The sequence below is a fragment of the Tyto alba genome, unplaced genomic scaffold (assembly GCF_018691265.1).
Source record: "Tyto alba isolate M040663 unplaced genomic scaffold, T.alba_DEE_v4.0 Super-Scaffold_30, whole genome shotgun sequence".
NCBI classification, from domain to species: Eukaryota; Metazoa; Chordata; class Aves; order Strigiformes; family Tytonidae; genus Tyto; species Tyto alba.
Window position 1 is genome coordinate 553851 of NW_024881305.1, and position 21919 is coordinate 575769.

Here is a 21919-nt window from a genome sequence, read left to right on the forward strand (position 1 = left end):
CACGTCCCCATGGGAGAAGGGCAATCTGGGGATCCTGGCAAAAGATCTTGGCTGCTGGGAGCTGCAGAAAGGCTGCATTACCTGGGCTGCCACCCGCTCTGCCCTGCAGCCTGGAAGAGAGTGACAGTATGGAGGGACCTCAAGAGCCCCTCAGCCCTTCTGGGAAGGGACAGGGGAGAGGCATCCCTCAGCAGACCCCTGCCAGACCTTCAGCCTCCGTGCCAATGTAGAGAGCAGCTGTGGGTGCAGGAGACCCTGGGGAGAGAGGAGGGTCCAGGGAGCCCCCACCCCAGTGCTGAACCTCACTGCCTGCTGCTTTTCTCCTCAGCTCCCTCCATCCCCACCCAGCTGAGGCTCAGCCCAGCCTCCAACACCAGCCTCATCGCCACCTGGGTGGGAGCTGAGGGGGCTGCCTGGCTGCATCTTGTGCTCCACAACCTCCTCACCCAGACAGTGACCACGACCCTGTCAGCCAAGAGAGGCCTCACCAGCTACACCTTCCAGCATCTCCACCCTGGCACCAAGTACTGTCTGGGGCTGAGTGCCACAGCAGGGCCCTATGCCATGAGGGGACCCAATGCCACCGCTTGGACATGTGAGTATGATGGCCAGGGCTAGGGGAGGACCTCAGTGGCCCTGGCTTTCTTCCTGCCTCTAGTCCAGCCTCTGAATCCAGAGGTCTCCTGCCAGACCCCCAGGTGCAGAGGGCAATTCTGCTTTGGACCTGGCCAAAAGCCACTTCAGGATCGGGCTCTGGGGCATCGCAACAGGGCGGCCAGGGAGTCCCCTGGGCAGGTGAATTCCCAGTGCTGGCCTGCTTCTCTCTGGGATGCACTGGGATCAGCCTGTGGCCTCTCCCTGAGGAGGAAGATGGAAGGGCAGCAGATACCACTGGTGTTCGGTGCAGTTGGGGCTGGGGTCTCATGTGCCTCAGGGCTGTCCAAGGGCAGCAGAGAAAACAGTGGCAAGGGAATAGCAGTTTATCTGGTTTGTACTGGAGGTTCCTGGAGGGAAATAGATCTTTGGTCCTCTTTGATTGCTGTCAAGGGTACACTTTGGTAGCACCTGATAACCTCAACCTGGTGGATGTCCATAATGGGTCCTGTGCAAACACAGCCAAGGAAGCCAGCCTCTGGAAGGTCAAGAAATTGAGGGTAGCTCTCCCAGACCCCAGCTGGTTGCATCATTCAACCCAGCTTCCTCCACCTTCTGGTCTCAGGCTGACAAGGGTCCTGTGAGCGAGGGTGACATCCACCACCACAGTCCTGGTTTGCTGCTGACACGCTGTCCATAGCACTGCAAACAGTTCTGGCCCTGGACTTGCAATCCCAGATGTTCCCAGGAAAACCAAGGGGGAAATGCAGAGGGCAAGCCTAGCCTCCTGGGCAGAGCAAGACTCATGCTGAACACCAATAAAGCATTAGCCCTTTTTAGTGAGGAGCAACAAATTATGGAGGTGCCAAGCTGCAAACTCAGAGCTGTTGTGGCCAGTGACTCGTCCTGGCCCTGGGCAGAGGCACTGGTCAAGCGTACACTGGAAGGACCTGGGTGCTATCGGGTAACAAGTCTCCAGCTCTTTCCTGCTCTGCCTGCCAGTCCAGGAGCTGGAGCCTGCACACTGCTGACTCTGCAGCTGGGATTTTGGTTTGTTTCTGCTATGAAGTGAGTCTGACTCAATCCCTGCTGTTGCTGTCTGTGGATCTGACCTACCCAACCAAACAAAAGTCCCTAGATGCACAAGCCAGGGGCGTCCAGCCAGGAGTTTGGTCCAGGCCAGTTCCTGGGAATATCAGCAAGCTCAAGATGGGACACAACTGGAGAGGAGAAGAACTTTTAGGAATTTCCCAGAAGGGCTGCCAGCTTTGTCTGGGCTCTGCTAGACCAGGAATGGTTGTGTTAGGGAGTGGAGACAGCATGCTCTGAAGGATGTCTAAGGCTGGATGTAACCTTGCAGATAAGGAAGCAGGGGTGTATGGGGTCCAGAGCACCCCATAATTCTGACACACACAATCCCATCTCCTTCCAGACCCCCTGAGCCCTGGAAATGTGACCCTGAGCAGTGCAGAGGAACAGAGCTCCTTGCAGGCTCAATGGAGCACCCCAGCAGGAGAGAGGGACTTCTACCTGGTGACACTGCAGGAGGGAGAGGACGGTGCTCTGACAAGAAACATCTCTGTCAGTGGAGACAACAGTCGTGTCACCTTCCACGGGCTGAGCCCCGGGAAGCAATACTCTGTCCAGGTGACGGCGGTGGCTGGGCCTTACCAGGCATCAGCCCTCAGCACAGCAGCCTGGACACGTAAGCAGAAAACCCGAGCGTATCCTTTCAAGGCCATTTCTACTGCCTGATGGAAGGGCTGATGCCTCGAGGGAGGCTGGTGGGATGGCGAGGGGGGACTGCAGTGGGGGCAGAGATGGGGCTGGGCAGGGCAGTGGCACCTGATCTCAAGAGCAGACTGTGCGTCAGAGCGGCAAAATCTGCTGCCCCACAGTTCCTCACGAGGGTGGACTCAGAGGTCCTTGGTGAACTGTGCCAGGTAGCGTCAGGCACGAATCAAGACCAGATCCTACCCATTAACTGTTGGATTCGGTGTTCGGCAGGTATCAAGACAGCTTCCCCTCTCTCTGCTCACAGCAGCTAGTTTGGTGGGTAGTGAAGCACCACCAGTCCCCCCAGAGCAGCATCTCCCTGTGCCCAGTCCCTCCTGGGTGGTTTGCAGGGCCATGGTTGGTGCTGTCCTGGAGCTGCCACCACAGGAAGGAAAAATGGGAGCCTTTAACAGTGTGGGGAGGCACCCACCCAGCCCCTGGTGCTGAGAGCTGTAAAAGATTCTCCCTGCAGCCCTGGCTGCCTGTGTTTGGTGGGGGGACCACAGCAGAGTGTCATGAGAGCAATCTGGCTGCCTGATGCACTTCCCCAGGCAGTGACGTGCATGATCCCATCCTTGTCCCTTGCAGGGCCGCTAGCACCATCTGGTGTGAGTCTGTCCAGCCAGGAGAGCCCCTACAGCCTACTAGCCAGCTGGGAGGAGGCATCAGGAGAGGGCTACATGCTGGTCCTCAGCACCATGGAACACCCCGTGAAGAACAGCACACTGCTCAGAGGTGTCACCAACTTCACCTACGAGGGTGTCCGCCCTGGGACCCTCTACGCCTTTGAGATCAGCACTGTGGCTGGCCCCCACACATCCTCACCCCAGCGTGTCACCAACTGGACATGTGAGTGCCCCAACCCTCACCACTGCCAGCCCTGGGGTTCCCACTGGATCTTGCCCTTCCCCACAATGTCGTGCCTCAGGGCATGCGATAGCACGGGTCTTCTGCAGCTTCATGCAATAAAAGGGCAAAAGGCTCAGGAGGGAAACAGAGGTGCTGCTGGATGTGTCTGACCCTGGTCTGTATCCCAGTCACCTGGCACAAGGGTCAGCAGAGCCCAGTGCCCTCCACCTCTCTTGGGCCACCCTCCTATGGCACTGCTCAGGCTGCATCTGCATTGATCCACCTATCCACAGCCCTAGTCCAGACCATCCCACCCACCACCTCCTCCGACACCAGAGCAGTCCTCTCCTACCATGCCAGTTTGAACTCTGTTGTGGCCCAGTCCCTGCCAAACTGGTGTGCAGGTGTCATCAGGGGTGATGGTGGCCTGCTCAGACCCTGCGGGTGTCCAGAGAACCTGGATGTGGGTTTTCCCTGGGAAGGGTCTTCAGCCCCAGCACATCTGGTGTTGCACTTCTGCCAGGTGACCCCAGTCTGGGTGCAGCTGTGACTCTAGAGCTTTCCTGTCCTAGATCCTTTGCCCCCGGAGCAGCTGACCCTCAGCAATCAGGGCCGCAGTACCTCTCTGCAAGCCTCTTGGAGAGCAGCTCCTGCTGGCAGTACTGGCTACACAGGCACCCTCTGGGAAACCAAGTCCCAGGAGCGAGTCAGGAACATGACTGTGGGGAACAACTGGACAAATGTCACTTTTGAGAACCTGGTCCCTGGGCGTCAGTATACACTGGAGATGGCTGCTACCGCTGGACCTTACAGATCCCCTATGAGATCAGCCACAGACTGGACATGTGAGTATGATACCCCTACCTCACCCCTACTGCAAATTGCAACCATGGCTTGCCAACAAGAGCAGAAACTTCACAGCATGGAAACAAGGCAGAGTGTGGTCCATGTATGGGGAGGAGGGGGAACCAGAGGCAGGGATGCGTAGACAGAGTGGAAGGACTGCCAGAGCCACATTCAGCCAGCTTGGAAGTAAAAGGGTCTTCAGGGCAGGAGAAACCCATCACTGAACAGAAAACATTTCCAAATGTCACCCAGCAAGACAGGTGGCTTTGTTGTGGAGCAGAAGCTCAGGCTGTTGTGGGGTTTGATATGCCAGAGTTGATTTCTGACCTGATCCCAGCAGGGACAGGCAGTGGAAGGTGCCCAGGACAAGCACATGCAGGCCCCCACTCCACACAACTCCCTTTCACTGCCTGGATGCACCTTCTCTCTCAGATCCCCTGGCTCCAGCCGGCGTGACCCTGACCAACACCCGGCACCCACTGGGACTCTCTGCCTTCTGGGACAAGGCTGCTGGTGATGTGGACCAGTTCCACCTCCAGCTCTACAGCAAGAGCCATCCAGCACAGAGGAACATCTCAGTGGGGCCAAACACTCACAACTTCACGTTCCTGGGACTTTCCCCTGGCATTCAGTACTTCCTGAAGGTGACCGTCCTTGCTGGCCCGTACAGATCCTCTTCACACTTTGCCACCGAGTGGACATGTGAGTGAGAAGTGTCCCCAGACTCCTGAAGGGACGGGCATCCTGGCACTGCCTGGAAGACTGGCAGTGACACGGAGGTGTCTGGGCAGAAGGAAGGCTCCGGTGAGATCTAACCCTGCCCCTGGAAATCGGAGCATGTGTCATGAGTTAGGTGCTGTGTGCTGGCTTCTGAGCTCCAAAAGACCCTTTTCCCCAGCTCAAGCTTTCCCCAGTCAAACTGAACCTTCTGCCTAGACCACCCATGATGTCAAGGCTAGCCTGGAACTGGTGGGAGAGGGATGTGAGAGAGTAAGCACAGAGACCCGTATGGGCTTGCTACTTCTTGTTCATGGAGCAGAGCAGCCCACTGAGCTGAATGCTCTCTTCTCAGTACAGTACCTGCCTGCTAGCAGTGCCCTGGAGACAGGCATGGGCAAGTTGCCTGTCCCTCAGGACAACAGGAGAGCTGGCAGTCAGCTGCCACCACTTTTCCTTTAGCCCTGTGCAGAGGTGCAGGCTGCGTCCTGGCTTTCCCAGTTGCTTTCCTCCACCATCTCATGGATCTCCATGCTGTATTTCCCCCCAGATCCACTGTCTCTGGCTAATGTGAGTGTACAGCCTGGCCGGAGACCCCAGGAGCTACATGTGAGCTGGGTGGAATCAGGCGGTGGCAGAGACCACTTGGTACAGCTCTCGGTGGCTGAGTCCCTGTCCATCATCAGGAATGTGTCCATCCCCCGTGGAGTCACCCAGCTTGACCTGGAGGGGCTGGTGCCAGGGTCCCGATACCGCATAGAGATCATTTCTCAGGCTGGGCCTCATCGCACCTCCTCTCAGACTGCCATTGGCTACACAGGTAGGAACGCAGCTCCTCTGCACCTGTCCCTGGTACCCAGACTGGTTCTGACCTGACGAGGGGCTGGGGACCGAGAGGGGGGTCCCAGTGCTGTTCTGCAGGAGAACTCTGCGTGTTCCCACAACCCCACTGGTGCCTGTCTCCCACTCAAGATGATGCTCTCTTGTTGGGACCCTCACTCATCCTGATCCCAGCAGCTCCGTGGGGCATGCTGTGAGCCTGCCCCAGCACTCTGGGGCAAGGGGGTCTCAGGCCATGGTGGCAATGCACCATTATCACCTGGGACACAGGGAGCTGCTTTGATGTGGGAGCAACCTACTGCTCTCAGCCATCTTTAGACAGCATGTTAGATGGTCACAATCCTGCAGCTTCATTCCCAAACTACAGTCAGTCCTGGGCATCCCAGGTTTGGCTCTGGTAACGCTGTTTCTCTCCTGCAGTCCCGCTACCTCCTCTTTCCCTGTTGGCAAACTCTGTCAGCACTGACTTGGCTCTGGCTGTGCACTGGGAGACCCCACCTGGGCAGAGGGATGGATACCTGCTCCGTGTACATGAGGAGGGCTCTTCTGCACCAGCAAGGAACCTGGAAGCAGGGAAGGACAGCACCAATGTCACCCTGGCACAGTTGGAACCAGGAACTTGCTACCTTGTTTGGATCTGGGCAGTAGCTGGAACCTACCGCTCCCTCCCCAAGAACGTCACTGGCTGCACGGGTGAGCATCCATACCACCCACGGGCGATTTGGGTGGGAGCACTGCGAGGAGCTCCAGAATAGGGTGGGGACCAACACTGGCACCCAGGGAGAGGAGAGGAGGGCACCTTGGCCCGTTTCCCAGTGATGCTGTCCTGTAGCCACCTCCTGCCCCTTGCAGCCTTCTTGTACCGTGTGAGCACAGAGCACTTGCTGGCCAGTTGCTGCTGGCTGCCTGGGGAAAGCAAGACTCCTGCCTGAAGATGGTTGCATGTTCAGAACTGGATCTTTTTCTCTTTGACTCATATGTCTCTCTTTCCTCACAGTTCCTGCTGCACCAACAAATGTGAGCCTTACCAACCCAGGCAGCTCCTCAGAGCTTTACGTGTCCTGGAACAAGCCTGCAGGCAGGAGGGACCACTACCGTGTTACTCTGTATAGCCTCAGCACCCAGACCAGGGATCGGGTCCAGACCTTGAGTCCAGATGCCCAGAACATAACCTGGACTCACTTGGAGGCAGGCAGCAGGTTTGCTGTGCAGGTCACTGCTGTGAAAGGCTCATTTGAAGCCTCCTCCACCAATGTCACCCAATGGACATGTGAGTCTGATGGCTTGGGTTGGACACAGCACTCCACTGTGCCCTGGGGCCTCTAGCTGAGTCTTGCAGAGCACGTACCACCACGTTCCTCAACCCAAACCATCCCCATTGTGCCTCTGACTTCTACATAGCTGTCCCACCTCTCTGCTCTCTATTCTCCTTCCCCAACACAGAGCACATCCCCTCTACCCACCTCAAAGGCTCTGGGTATCTATCTCCCCTGCCATGTCCAACTGCAAACCCCAGGGTTATTCTGCTCAGAGCCACGTGCACTCATGCCTCTCTCTGGGAGGATCTCTGGTAGCCAGCCTGCCTGCCGTCCAGTGGAAACTGGGGGCTGGAGTCCAACACTGCCAGAGCACGAAGAACCACTGGGCAAAGCAGCCAGCTCGTAGCACTGAGCAGCGAGTGGTGGGACAGAGGGACTGACTCCATCTCCCTGTTGCTTTTCAGATCCCTTGGCCCCTGCCAACCTCACCCTGGGCAGCCCCTCTGCCTCTGTGCTGCAGGTCTCCTGGGCAGCAGTGAGGCGAGGAGCAGAAGGCTACATGGTGGATGTCTATGACACAGGTTCCAGCAGTCGCATTGGGCACATGGCTCTGGGTGAGGATGCCAGGAGTCACATCTTCAGGAACCTGAGCCCTGGCACCCACTACAGTGTGTCAGTGAGGGCGACAGCTGGGGCCTTCCACAACAGCACCCCCAACCTCACCCACTGCACACGTGAGTATGATGCTCTCTTTGCGGTCAGGTGTCCTCCACCAGATCTCCCTCTTCCTGAGAGGCCGTACTGGTGCAGCCAGATCCTACCTTCCTCTCCCACCCACACAAGCAGCCTGTGCTCATGCCGTGCTGGATGCATCATGAGGAGTCTGTGCGTGACCCAGTGGCCTGTCCACCCATGTCCCTGGTAGCCATCCACAGCCATCCACAGTCTCAGGCAGCACCAGGGACAAGGCAGCTGCCACAGTCAAGGGCAAAGCCAGCCCTCTGGACCTTGTAGGGCTGACCCACCTCCTGCAGCACAGGCTTGGCACAGGCATGGAGCATCAGCTCAGATGTGGCTCCTGGCAGTGACTTCTGTTTCCTCCCCCAGGCCCGCTGCCCCCAGCCGCCGTGCATTGGCTGAGCACGGGGCACCCCGACAGACTGAGCGCATCCTGGCGAGCTGCAACTGGGGGGCGAGACAGCTACACACTGACCCTGTACAACACGTGGCTGGGCACCGTGGCAGCTACAGCCTCACTCAGGAGAGACACCCACAACTTCACCTTCGTGGGCCTGTCCCCAGGATACGAGTACACCCTGCAGGCCAGTGCCACAGCTGGGCCATACCAGGCAGCGGCACCCAACATCAGTGGCTGGACACGTGAGTGCCTGGAGGAGTGTCCCCTGTGGAGGGGTGGGAGATGTTGTACCTCTGGGCAGTCCTGAGTTGGGCTGGGAGGTTTACAGGGGACCTGGTGCCTTTGGACATGTGCCCATACATGTGCATGGGTACAACGTGCAGCAGTTACCCTCATGGGCACATGGATGCTCATCCATAGACTTGCACAAGTACATGCTGGTGACATTCAGTGTGACCACATGAGGACACCCCCCTGCCCATGCTGTCCCATCTTCCTGTACACAGGAGCGCTCACACCCTCACTGAGTTTCCTCCAGCAGGTAGAAACCACATTGATATAAAGGTTCATGAAATGAATCAGTGGAGTGCAAGAGGCTGATCCACAGTCCTCCGAGGAGAATGGGTCTTTGCTCTGGAGATGGACTATTACAGTATTTCACCCAGAAAGATTTTAGGGTGGACAGAGTATAGACACTGTGCCAGCTCTGCCCAGGCAGTTGCATGTCAGCCGTGTGCTGGAGGATATCTGTGCATGCAGCAGTGTCAAAGGTGCTCCAGCTGGGCTATGGGGATGAGGGTGACCTGGATGAAGAAGGGTTGTCATGTGAGGATCCACAAAGAGTGAGAAACATTAAAGGTGAGGTGGGATGGGGAGAGAAAAGAGAAAAGTGAGGAGGAGGAGGAGTGTGCCGGAGGTGGTCTATGAGTCCTCAGGGAGCACCTGCCCTGTACGATGTTCTGTCAAGTGTCTGTTTGCTTCTGCATGGTCTCCAGTCCCTAACATCAGATCTGGTGACTCCCCAGGCCCTCTGCCTCCCACCGCTGTGCGCTTGCTGAGCACAGGGCACCCCGACAGGCTGAGCGCATCCTGGGGACCCGCAGCTGGAGGGCGAGACGGCTACGCACTGACCCTGTACCATGCACGGCTGGGCACCATGGCAGCTACGACCTCACTTGGGAGAGACACCTACAACTTCACCTTCACAGGACTGGCCCCAGGAAGCAAATATGTGCTAGAGGTGGTGTCCATGGCGGGGTCCTACCAGACACCTGCAGGGAATGTCAGCAACTGGACATGTGAGTACCTTATTTTGAGGGTGATGTGTGCCTTGCTGGGCAGTCACAAAAGCTCATGGCAAAGGACGTGGCCTCACTGACCTTCATGGCAGAGCCTAAGCCTTGCCTGAACCCAAGGGCACATCAGTGCCATGGCACTGAGCAGGGCTCTGACCACCTTCACCATCAGCTCCACCAGCCTGGATTAGGCCAGTTGAAGCTTTGGGGGCTGTTCTTCAGAGGAGAGTCACTGAGGAGGGAGCAACGGACAGGGGTGTTCACCTTCCCTTTCCCTCTAGCTGGCTGGGTGCTCCCTCCTCACCCACCTCCAGGTGTCTCACTCCAGCAGGGACAGGGCTGTCTGCTCAGACAGGCACTGCTTGACACTTGCAGAAGCTGCCTCCAGGCTGGTGGATATAGCCATCCCGTTCAGATGAAGTGTCCTGTCCTGCATGGTGCATCCCTTCTGATGACACTGCCAAGATACCAAGGCAATGTCCTCAGACCCTTCACTGACATGTCTCCCATCCTGTCTCTCCAGATCCCCTGGCACCCCGTAACGTGTACATGACAAACCAGGGGTATCCCAACAGGCTGAGCGTGTCCTGGCGAGCTGAACCCCAAGGGCAAGACAGTTACAGGCTCCTGCTGTATCATTCGGGATCAGGTATTGTGGCAGCCAATGTATCTGTTGGGAAAGGCACCAGCAAATTCACCTTTTCTGGTCTGGCTCCAGGACACAAATACCTGCTGGAAGCAGTGTCCATGGCAGGGCCCTATGCAGCCTCCGCGGGGAATATCAGTGACTGGACAAGTAAGTAGCAAGAGGTGGTGGTCTTTGTATCATGCATGAAGCTCAGCCTTCTCCGGCTGGGTAGGCCCAGCACCCGTGGTGGGAAGGGGCAGGGACATGGCTAGGACTTGCTGCCTGGAAGCTGTAGGTACCCCCATAGCAATGTGATTGGGGTCTGTGCAAGTCCCCGGTGGAGGGGAGGGCAGGGCAATACTGCTGCCCATAAGACAGTCTGGCAGCCATGGTTGCTGTTTCAGGAGGCAGACCTCCAGCTCATGGCCCTGCTGTTCACGCAAGCTGGCTCCTGCAGGCATGGGTGACTGAACAAGGATAAGGGATCCCAGCACAGGAGTGCTGCTCTGGTAACAGACACCCACAGCCTGAGAGACCACGAGGCCCTGCAGCCTGGGGAAGACACCCCACCATCCCCACTGCCTTCCACCCAGGCACTCAAAAAATTCTTGGCATGGGGGTTAAGGGGAGGCTGGGCATTTTTTTTTTTTTTTTAAGGAATGTGGAAATTTCAGATAAGCACAATAAGCCCTTTCATGTCCTTGTCCCTGCAGTCCCTGCACTTTGCTTGGGGAACGCACAAGTCTCTGCTCCCATGCTCAGCCATCCCCTGACAGGGTGCTGGGAGGCATGTGCAGAGCTCTTCAGGCAGGTCTCCAATGAACCTTGCTAATTAGCAGGAGGAATAACCCATCTCCTCATGCTCCTCACTCTGCATGTCCTCCAATTGCCATTTAAAGGTCATTTCTGGTAGTGGCAGCCAGCAGCTGCAGAAATGTTATCACTTTGAAGTTTCCTTGCATATTAACCATCTTCTACTTGTATCTCTGTAGGATGGAAGAGAGTACAGGCTTGTCAGTAACTTTTTCTTGGTGTGGTTTTCATTGTAGCACCCTCAGTTCCCAAAAACCTCTCTGCGTTGGCTGAAGGCAACAACACAATGCTCATCTCCTGGGGCAGTGTCTCTGGAGAGCAGGACAACTGCCAGCTGTGGCTGCGGGATCCCAGGAACAGCACGCTGCCCCGTCGGCATGCCCTTGACAGAGAGCAAGTCCAGCACCTCCTCCAGGGCCTGGTCCCAGGGAGGAACTACTCTGTCTCCTTGAGCTGTGTGGCTGGGCCCTACTGGAGCAGCACCAGACCCTTGGCAGTGCCGATGGGTGGGTATGCACTGCTGTGGGGATGGGAGGAGTGCAGGCTGGAAGGGGGAGAAATGCATGTCAACAGAAGCATGGGAAGTCTTCATGGTGAGAGATAAAGAATGCCAGCAAGGTGTCCCTCTGGTAGCCATCAGCTCTTTAAGCTAGCCCCCATCACGGAGATTTCCCATCACCTCATGGTCTGGCCACCTGTGAAGCAAAGCAGACTCTGCAGAGATCTCTGTTGGTTTGCTTCTCTTATAAAACATCTGGTCAGGCCCTGACCCCTTTGCCTTGTCCTGTGGCCCTTGGCACAGAAGGTTCCCAGATCACAGATGTCCAGCTCTGCTCCTCTCTCATTGACCTAGGGACAGGCAGCAGAGGACCATAGTGGCTCTGGGCTGATGCATGGGCTGAGGGTGGGATTTCTCTGATCCAGTAAGTTCAGAGCCTGCCATATCTCCTTCGCAGTCCCAAACCCGGTGGAGAATGTGCAATGCCTTCCAGAGTCAAGGAGCCTATACTTGAACTGGACCAGCTCTCCTGGAGATGTGGAGGCTTATGAAGTGGTGACAGAGAGACTCTCTGATGGACCTCCCACCTCCAAGTATGTCATGAGCATCCCTACAAATGAGGCCAGTCTGGAGGGGCTGGGGCCAAACTCATCCTACCGAATCACTGTGAGCACAGTGGGCATGAATGCAATGAGGAGCCAGGCTGTGACTCTCCTCTGCAACACAACAGTGGAGGGTGAGTCCCCTTCTTTCCACAACCTTGACATAGACCCCCAGAGAAGACACCCAGTGTTGCTAATTAGACTCGGGGACTCTTTCAGATGCCTGTGAGTCCCATGTGGTCCTGCACCAAACTGCAGTGGGTCAGGGCTCTGGGCAGTGATGCTGGGACCAGTTACAGGCTGAGCAATGCGTGGTGGGTCTATGGGAGCAGAGACACACTAACAGACTGTGCTTCCTGGTTCCTCTTCCAGCCCTGCCTCCACCCCTGCGAGCAGACATCTTCCAGGTGGAGGCCAGCTCCACAGTTATCATTTCATCTGACCTGTTCAGTGAGGAGAACGGCCAGATCGAGTATTATGGTGTCATTGCTACCACTAATGATTCACGTAAGTGCCCCTGAACATCCTGATCTGCAGTGGAGGGCAGTGGGTCCCTTGGACATCACTTTGGGACTACCACTGTCATTTTGTACATTCCCCTTCAGTGCTGAGGCCCACCCGGGAAATCATGTCCAGCACGTGGTATGACCACTATTATGGGACAGAGGACTCCTACCTGGCTGTGCTAATCCCCAATCCCTTCCATCCGAGCGCCAGGAGCTCCCCTGAAACCTGGCGAGTGCCAGTGGGAACAGAGGAGTGCGGCCAGTCCAGGGCAACTTGCAATGGGAAGCTGAAATCCAATGAACAGTACAGGTGAGAGATGCCAACACCCCTCCTGAGGGGAAGGGGCTGGAGCAGAAGAGGGACTGCACATGTCCCTGCAAGGTGCCACTGGCTCCCTGGATGTCACCTCACCCTTGTATTCCCCAGACACCCAGCAATGAACTCCAGGGGCTGCTCCACTAAGCAGCATTTGAGGGACAGAAGGGCTGGCATACTGGAAAATATTAGACAGTGTAAGTGGGCAGGGAAAGGGAGAGCAGAAGTGATGAAATTGTGAGCTGCTATATTAGCAGAGGGCTAAAGATATGAAATGTCCCCAGACATTTCTCTGACAAAGGGCTCCCCCAGAATCTGGAAGGTTGTCCCACTTCAGTTTAAAGAATCTTACAGCAAGGGTGGCTGACTAGTGATAGAAGTTGCTGATAGTATTGGGAAAAGAGAAAGACCATGAAAGAGTGCATGCATGAGAGCGAGCTTCACTTTCCCCTATGCATGAAGCGAGAATTAGATCTGCCTTTAAGTTCTCCTGGTGAGTGGAGTCGAGGTCCCTGTTGTTGTGTTTGGACCTGCTGGCTCTCCTTCCTTCTTTTCTGCTTCACTCTCTACTTTTTCTATGTGCAGTCTCTGCACTTACATGAAAAACTTACATTGATTCTTAAAGAGTCATGTTAGATTTACACATGTTGCCATATACTCAAGCTGCTGTTTGGGGCAGCACTGGCAGAGAATAGAGATTGGTGTTAACACTGGGCTGCATCAGGGGAGTGGGAAAAGAGGGAGTTTCATGAGAGCCATTCCCTTGGAAATCTCACCCAGAATAGGATCACCAAGAGCAAGAAACCAGCTCTTTGGGCTCTCCCTAGGTACTGTATGTACGTATATACCTATGCCTGGCAGAACTGCACAATGATACATTCCCATCCCATGCCCACCCAGGTGGTGTGATTCCTGAACTGTCACGGGAGAGTTTCCAATTGATTCGGTAGGTTTGAGATTGACTGTCCATCATCTATTCTTTATTGCCAACGGTCCTGCCTGACTCACCCTCAGGCAAGGCAGGGCAAGCCTTAGTGCTTATCCCTACCAGCCTCAGATCTGGCCTTCTGCTCCAGCCAGCACAGCTGAGACAGCGGACAGCATGGGCATGAGTTGGGTCTGTGTTACAACACATTGGCTCAGACCAAGATCTGCCATGAGCCTTGCGGGGAGTTTAACAACAGCACAAACACACTGGGATACCCCTCCACCCCTCAAATACTGTTCAGTCAGTCTGAGAGTGTATATCTGCCCTCCCTGCTTCCCAGCTGCCATTTTCACTCTGACATCAACCTCCTTCAGGGTAGCAGCTAATTCAGAGCTATCAGGCTGTGATTAGTCTACCTACTAGGATTCAATAACATGTACTTAACTGGCCAGTTACTCAGAACTAGCAGATCCTTTTGCATCTCTTCACAGCTTGCTTTCAATTTGGCTGCCCTAAACAGCATGTATCCTCAGTGCACTGTGCTGCTTTCCTGGTTAATCATTAGTAGTGTGGTGAAAAGCAGATACAGCTGACAGCCTATCTCCACACTGAAAGCCAGCCCTTCCTATCTTTCAGTGAGTTTTTTATCCACAAGCCCTTATCTCTCATGCTCTGGTATCTGCAGGATCAGTTTCCAAAGAGGTCTTTGCTCTGGCAGCCAGTTCCAGGGTGCTGCCAGAGGGGACTCACACAGGGCTCCACAAACCCTTGGCTGCTAAAAATCTAAAGCTACGTTTGAAAGCCTTAGTTTGCATTTAGGGCACCGGAAGACCTACCCTTCCAAATTACATGCTCAGAAAGAAGTCAGTTCTGCAGGGAGCTGTGAGACTTGGTGTGCACACTGCCAGGTGAAGGATGTAGGGCAGATCTCCATAGGGAAGAGGATGCACCAGCCACTTCTGTGTGCATGAGGACATGTCAGCCCATTAATTGAGAACTAAGACAGTGACTCAACTCAACTTGTTTTACCCTGCTTACTGTTGTCTTTCCTTGTTTGTGTCCTATAAGAGAGCAGAAACTTTCTACCTGTCTATGCAAATAACTCTTTGGAGGAGAGCTGCTTCCCATTTGTGCTTTCTGAACATTTTCTCGTGTTCTCCCAAGTGCAACAAACTTGTCCAAGGGGCAGAAAATGGAGGAAAGACCATTTCTACACATTCCCTGAATGCCTACCAGAAAACCAGCTTCTTCCAATACAGCATTTCAAAACAGAGGCAGCTGTCCTATTCTCTTGGGTCTTCCTGCTGCCAGCTCCATGGGTGCTGTGCTCAGTTCGGATTGCCCCTGACAGCAGAGCTCTGCTTTACCCTAGGTTCAGCATTGCCGCCTTCACCAAATATGACCCAGTGACCCCTGCAGTGACATTCACCCTGTTCTCAGGTAAGATGGAAAATGCCATCTTCCCCACCTGGCTGGGTAGGTTGGAGATAATAAACAACCTGACAGTGGTAAGCCAGGGGGAGATCATGGTCTGTAGCAAATACAATAAACAGAGTAAATACAGCCATTTACTGACTCTTACTTCTGTCCGTTCTATCTCTTTTTCATTCCAGCTGCTGGATCCAGTGCAGACACAGCTCCACTCTCAATGCCAATAATTGCTGGAATCGTCGTGGGGTTTGTCTTGACACTTGCAGCTATTTTTACTTTGGTCTACTGGAAACAGCTCAGAGCAAAGAGGTGAGAATGAGCCATCTCTTACCTGCTGGGTGCAAGCTGAGAAGCCCAGCCTTCAGTGGCAGGCCCAGAGGAAGAGCAGTGAGAGGGTATAAAAAGAAATTTAGGTAAACTAGGACACCTGCTAGTGGCGTTGTGTCTGGCAAGCACAGAAGCAAAAGGCAGAGGCAAGAGGGGAGATGCTCGTGTGCAATTAATTCACAGAACCCTACACGTGTGCAAGGCAGTGTGCCTGATGTAACCAGTCTGCTCACAAGTGCTCCATAAACCAGCAGTATGTAATATGCTCACAGCGTGTGTCCCCACACTGTGGGGAAGAATAACATCTCCCATGCTTTGCTTCTAGAACCAAGAAGAGCAGCCTGCCCCAGGAAATGGTGACCTACAGCTTGAGGTGAGTGCTGGCGTCTTCCCTCTCTGCGTGTCCCCACAGCAGGTCCCAGAGTCCTTCACCTACTTCCTTTCTCATGCTTTGACTCAGAAGGATCCAACTCTGCCTCCTGTCTTTCAGTTATTTTTAAATCTTAGGCTTTCCCATTTTCCATATTTATTGCCCAGCTTCATTCCAAGTCAATGCATTGCCTACACCTCCTCTGCAAGGCTTCTGCTGAAGGAGAGTATCCTCATCATCCTGAAATCCCTCCCAGTGTTTAATTAATGCTCTGTTGGACCCAGTTCCCTTGGCAATGATGTGTGCTATAAACCATCCCTATGTGTGTGCATCCAGTTACTGCAGGTCTCAAGGCTGGGCTGTCTCACTGCCCACCTGACTGGCCTGCCAGACCTCCCAATAGCTAAGGCAAGTTTTCCTCTGGACTTAATTTCATGCAGAAATGTTTGTCGGCCAATTCCCATACAGAACTTCAAGCAGTACTATGAGATGAAGACAGCAAGTGCTAACCACGCTTTTTTCCAGGAGTTTGAGGTGAGATGAGACCCCTGATAGAGTTGAGACTTAATTTCTCTTCTAGGTAGCTTGTGCTGCTGGGTGGTCTGTATGGACTTCTCACCTCCAGGGATAGTAGATCATCTCTCTAGAAATCCAGCCACCCTACTAGGCAGTCTTGGAGGCCAAATATTGGATGGAGCAAGTGATCAGGCAATTCTTTTGCTCAATACCTGTTTTGTTCAACTTCTGATAGAAACATGTATTGTTTGTGGCATGAGGTGAACTAACACTGTCTGTAGCTGCTGGTAGACAAAGCTAAGGGCCCCAGGCCTGGACTGGAGGTGAAGATGCTGAGTGGTGTTGCAGTAAGATCCACCTTGAGAGCATCAGAAAATAGCCTGCAGCCAGAAGGAAGGTCAAGGAGAACTCTCAGAGCTATAGGGCAAGGCTGTAAAATTCACCTCAGGCTACCTTCACTAGCTCCCACTGCCAACATGTGCAGGCTCTGAATTGTTCTGCTGCCAGCACCTTTTGAAGTGCCATCAGCGATTTCAATTCTTTCTTAGATCACCCTTCGCTGGCTTTCTGAGTGAGGACAGAAACACAAGATAGTTCTGTTTTTGCAGCACAAGATGTTTCTGTTTTCTCAGCCCCAAATTCTCTGAAATGCTTGGTAGAGTTCTGATTTCTGAGGGTTTTTTTCCCCCACTATTTGTTATTGGACTTGTTTTCTTTTAAATACAACAGTGCTGTTGGAAGAGATGCTGGGAAAAGCCACCTATGGCTCAGAGTTCGCAGGCCATACTAAGGGAGGAGTAGAGAAGTTCCCTGTGCGTGGGTGACCCTCTTTAACCACCAGACAGAGCTGTTGGCCATGAGCAGGGAGCTGGGTTGGTCATGAGCTCTTCAGAGAGACATTTGTACTTATCTTCTCCCTGGTCCTACAGGAGCTGAAGGAAGTTGGGAAGGAGCAGCCAAAGGTGGAGGCTGAGCTACCAGCAAATATCTCCAAAAACAGATATCCCCATGTGCTACCCTGTAAGTGCTGTCTCCTTGCCCTTCCCCCCAACATCCAGGGTGAGAGTTTACACTGCAGTGCACAGGGACAGGTTCACCTTGCATTGCTTCAGGGTTCACAGTGCCTGGCTTCTCTCCTGGGAGAAGGAGTCTTGAAATGGGCCTCACTTTCCCTTTTCCTGCTGGAGACTGAAAGCTTAAGGGTTGAGCAAGGACTGGGCCATCACCCTCAGCTCCTCCAGGAGGCTGCTGGGCAGGTGATGGGCAAACCCAGCTCAGGGATGGGTCTCAGCTGGAGAACAAAGGGAGACCACAAGTGTCCCAGGGCTTCTCCAATGAGTCTCATGATATCAGCTCTGCTTTCTTACCCCCCTGCTAACCTAGCTGGCAGACAATGCTCACCTCTCCAGGGAGAAAGCACCTGGCTGAGCACAGAGCCTCACTGCTGGCTGCACACATGGAGCTGCTGGGGCTTCTCCCAGTTTGTTACCCAGGTAAAGAGGAGATGGCTCTGTCTTGGTGAAGGGCTGCTTTGGGGGGTCACGCAGGCATGGTCTCTTTCAGATGATCACTCTCGGGTCAAGCTGAGCCAGCTGGGGGAGGATCCACACTCAGACTACATCAATGCCAACTTCATGCCTGTGAGTGCCCACTTGCCTTCCCCACAGAGGCATGGCCACGAGGCACCATCAGCAACTGCCTGGATTGAGGTTGTGAGGGCTGGTGGGCAAGAGCTGCCGCTGAAGCCACAGCTGGCACAGGCTGGCAAGGAGCTGGGGGTCAGGCGGAGATGCGTAGTTGCCTTTTAGCAGGGGTTGATGGAGATCATCAGATGGCAAATGTTGTGAATGCAGAGGTGTGAGTGTGGGGAGACTGGCAAAGTTTTCTGCTTTCTTCTTGAGGACTATCCTCTTCCCATCATTTCCCAGCTTACTGCCCTGTCTCTCTGCTTGCTCTTTCTCCTTCTGGTCTGTGTAGCTGCATTTGAACAAACCTGGAGCTGTGTCCACATCATCTATCCGGGAGATTTTCCCAGGTAACAGGCAGGGCCCACAGCATACATATTCAGGTATATGGATCTGCGGGATGTGTGTGTGTCAAAGGGGAAAAGGCAAAGAAGCAGCCTGAGACCTTGCATGCTCATCCTACCTTCAGCAATGACTGGGGGGCGCAAGAAAGACCCAGATCTGTCTTTTCCTGGTTAGGCTGAATGAGGAACTGCTTGGAGGGAAATTGTGGGTGTCACATCTTTATTCCAACTATGCAGAGAGCACTTAGTGGGCAGCACATGCTTCCTGTGAAATCAGCTGCTTCTGAGATCAGCTGCCTGGATACTGTGTCTGCAAGGGCTAGGGGCAAAGGGCGTTTATCCCTCTACCACAAAAGCAGACCAGGCAGACTGTCCCAGGGCAGGATCCACCCACGTCAGCAACTTGCCAACTCCTCCTGTCTGCCTATTGCTCAGGGCTATACATCCCAGCAGGAGTTCATTGCCACCCAGGGGCCCCTGAAGAAAACAATAGAGGACTTCTGGAGGCTGGTGTGGGAGCAAAATGTCTGCAACATCATCATGCTGACTGTGTGCATGGAGAACGGGCGGGTAGGTCAGCACTGCTGGGCTTCCATGTGCCAGCCCCAGCTAAGCCCAGAACTGGTCGTGTGAGCTCAGTTTGTGCCCTCCACCAACCCCTGCTCGGAAGTGGCTGCAGGGTGAGCATGGGCCACACAGCTTTCCCAACAGGCAATCTGGGGGGAACAGAGGCTGATGTGTTCAGCTCAGCGTTAGCTTGGGGTAGGAAGGGGCAGAAGTGGAGCTTAATTGGAACCGTGCCCATCACCCTCAGATGCTTATGCAGCGTCTGAAAGTACCACTTGCCTCTGGATGAGACACCCCACGTGGACTGTTCCTCCAGTCTACAGGGATGATGTGACCTACACAGGTCCTTTTCACGGGAGGAGGCTGAGATCCAAAGGGGAGGTGGGGGAGAGCTGTGAAAAGCTCCCTGTGGGAAGAGGAAGCTCCCCAAGACCTGCCCTGGCTCCCTGCACAACTGCTGCTCTCTGGATGCTTCCAGGGAGCCAGGAGGTCACCCGGTGGGACCTGGGCCCTCACTGGGACCCCATCCTGCCTGTGCTCTAGGTCCTCTGTGATCATTACTGGCCGTCTGAATCTTCCCCAGTCTCCTACGGGCAGGTCCAGGTCCACCTGCTGATGCAGAGCAGCTCCGAGGAGTGGACCATGCGCGAGTTCAAACTGTGGCATGTGAGTAAGGACCCAAGAAGACTCAGGGACCTGTCAAGGGCTGGGAGTTTGCATGGGATGCAGTGTCATTTCTCCTCTGTGGTGGTAGCAAAATTTCCTTTCCCTGAAATTAGTGGCGTTCAAAGAAGATCTAGTCCCCTGAGGAGAAGTCTGTCCCATCAGACTTGGTAACACAGAAGTGTCCAACATGTATCACCACTGCTGTCCACCCTTGCTCTCTCCTTTCCATGTCCCTGCACTGGGACACAGCCTCCAGCTTCAAGGACATGTTCCCTGCCAGTCAAAGGCACGTGTCTTCCCTGCCACCTCCATGTGCCTCATCAGGGCAGGGGGCTGTGGGACAGAGGACAGAGGAGCAGGACCCACCAGGCAGTGCAGCACACCTGGCGTTGGCTGTTCCTTGCAGCTGAGTTGGGTGTCCCCAAGCACCTGAGTGCTCTCAGGGCTGCAGGACTCAAGCATGTCCCTGTCCCTGTGGGCTGCACACCGATCACCAACGTCCCCCCTGGCAGGAGGGTCTGCAGGCAGAGCGGCGCGTGTCCCACCTGCACTACACGGCATGGCCTGACCACGGGATTCCAGAGTCCACCACTTCTATTATGACCTTCAGAGAGCTGGTCCGGGAGCACATCCAGAGCACCAAGGATGCGGGGCCAACCCTCGTGCACTGCAGGTGAGGCTCTGCCCTGGGATATGGTGGGAGAGGATGATGGGAGAGGGATGGGGAACGAGGGTCCTGCTTGTACACGGGCTGGGAGGGAAAGCAGCGCCTGGCAGACACAGCTGGTCTGTAGAAAGCCTCCTGCTTGGGCGCTGGGGATGCCGGGCTTGCTTGCAGCCTGCTCCCCAGTCCCAGGGGACGGGGCAGCTGGAGGTGGTCAGCACCCATCCAGCCAGTCTGAATGGCTCCTCAGCCTTATGTCGTTCTCGCACTAGTGCCCCAGGATACTCAGGCTGGTGCCCTAAGGTGCAGCATCTGGGAGCCATATCGAGCAGCAGAAGGGGAGACTATGGGCTGTGGGGTCAGGCGATGTTTAACCCTTGCTGTCTGTGCTCTCAGTGCTGGGGTGGGCCGCACTGGTACCTTCATTGCCCTGGACCAGCTGCTGCAGCAGATGAAGCAGGAGAAGGTGGTGGACACGTTTGGTGTTGTTTATGCCCTGAGGATGAACCGTTATCTGATGATTCAGACGCTGGTAAGACCTCTGCTTCCTCTTCCCCCAGGCCCCTTTCTCCCCAGTGTAAAAGCTATCAGGGCTGGCAGACAGATGATCTGGCCAGCCAGACCCAGCTCTCCCAGACTGGTCCCCAGCCTGACACTGTCATGGTGCAGCTCAAAGCAGCAGCTCATCTGGAGTGGAAATTACTCAGCTGTGGGGATGTCCATCAGCGTCATGCCCTGCTAGACCCACAGCAGCAACAACCAGAGTCTCAGAGCCCTCCCAGGAGACTCAGGAACACCCCAGAGCACCCCAAGAACAGGATCGGGCCCTTAGTGGGCAATTCTTAACCCATACCATGTCATTGGCTTGTGATGCTCCACAGCTTATCTAATATTTCCAGCACTCAGGGCTGGGACAAGATGTCAGTATTACCCCTCAGGGTAGACAGATGGAGCCAGTGGAAAGATCCAGGGGCTCTGAGACTGAAGTAGCCAGGATCTTTTGGGCATGAATTTAGGGCTTTTAGGGCCTGAATGTAGGACACCCTCTGCCTACTAGGCAGTGCCATACACACCCTTTCATGCTGTCTGTGTGGTGCCAGTGCTCTACATTGCTGTCTGCCTTTGCCTTTCAGTCCCAATATATTTTCCTGCACAGCTGTATCCTGGAAAAGATCTTGGAAGAACCACTCCTGAGTTTATCAGGGACGGAGAGGTAAGGGCCTGCTGTGTTTTGCCTGCCACTGTCCACTGTGATCCACAGCCCCTTCAGGCAGCAAACTGGGATCCTGACCCCAGCTTGAGCCTTGGCTCCAGGAGAGAAGGATGGGGAAGCCCAACTAGTTGTCCCACCTGGTCTTTTCAGCCCAGGGCTGGTTGTTCCCTGCAGCTTGGGGATCCCAGTCCAGAACTAGGTGTGAGTCACTGGGCACACTGGGAGGGATTGGAGGACCGCATCCTCCTTTCCTCCAGTCTCCTGAGCTACACTAATGCCAATAAGCTGCAGAGATGTCCTGGGGAAGCTGTTTTGATCAGCCCCTGGCTTCCCAACCCACAGGGATGCCCTAGAGATAGGTTCAAACTGGAGGGTCCCGTGGCAACTTGGTGACCTTGAGATGTCCCTTCTAATGGAGACCAAGAGGAGGGAACACGGTCAGGCTAGGCATGGCTTTGCCCACGTACCTCATTGTCTCTGAGCCTACGTCTGGAGGTCACATACCTATCTTTATGGCAAAATTGTCTCCT

The 21919-nt window shown here is 54.8% G+C and overlaps 1 protein-coding gene across 2 annotated transcripts in view; it reads left to right on the forward strand.

Annotated features, from left to right (window-relative positions):
• LOC104363627 (receptor-type tyrosine-protein phosphatase V-like) overlaps positions 1-21919 on the forward strand; it is a 40767-nt gene that overhangs the window by 11517 nt on the left and 7331 nt on the right. For both annotated transcript variants that reach the window (XM_042800067.1, XM_033001929.2), the window contains exons 6-32: positions 329-595; positions 2027-2299; positions 2959-3219; positions 3792-4064; positions 4498-4767; positions 5333-5602; positions 6043-6315; positions 6620-6892; positions 7346-7615; positions 7989-8261; positions 9045-9317; positions 9838-10110; positions 10992-11261; positions 11712-11990; positions 12229-12363; positions 12462-12672; positions 14979-15046; positions 15220-15346; positions 15690-15737; positions 16175-16268; positions 17180-17270; positions 17814-17890; positions 18715-18849; positions 19390-19512; positions 20025-20185; positions 20573-20708; positions 21310-21389. In XM_042800067.1, the coding sequence (XP_042656001.1) occupies positions 329-595; positions 2027-2299; positions 2959-3219; positions 3792-4064; positions 4498-4767; positions 5333-5602; positions 6043-6315; positions 6620-6892; positions 7346-7615; positions 7989-8261; positions 9045-9317; positions 9838-10110; positions 10992-11261; positions 11712-11990; positions 12229-12363; positions 12462-12672; positions 14979-15046; positions 15220-15346; positions 15690-15737; positions 16175-16268; positions 17180-17270; positions 17814-17890; positions 18715-18849; positions 19390-19512; positions 20025-20185; positions 20573-20708; positions 21310-21389 (5284 nt within the window). The remainder of the gene's footprint in view (positions 1-328; positions 596-2026; positions 2300-2958; positions 3220-3791; positions 4065-4497; positions 4768-5332; positions 5603-6042; positions 6316-6619; positions 6893-7345; positions 7616-7988; positions 8262-9044; positions 9318-9837; positions 10111-10991; positions 11262-11711; positions 11991-12228; positions 12364-12461; positions 12673-14978; positions 15047-15219; positions 15347-15689; positions 15738-16174; positions 16269-17179; positions 17271-17813; positions 17891-18714; positions 18850-19389; positions 19513-20024; positions 20186-20572; positions 20709-21309; positions 21390-21919) is intronic.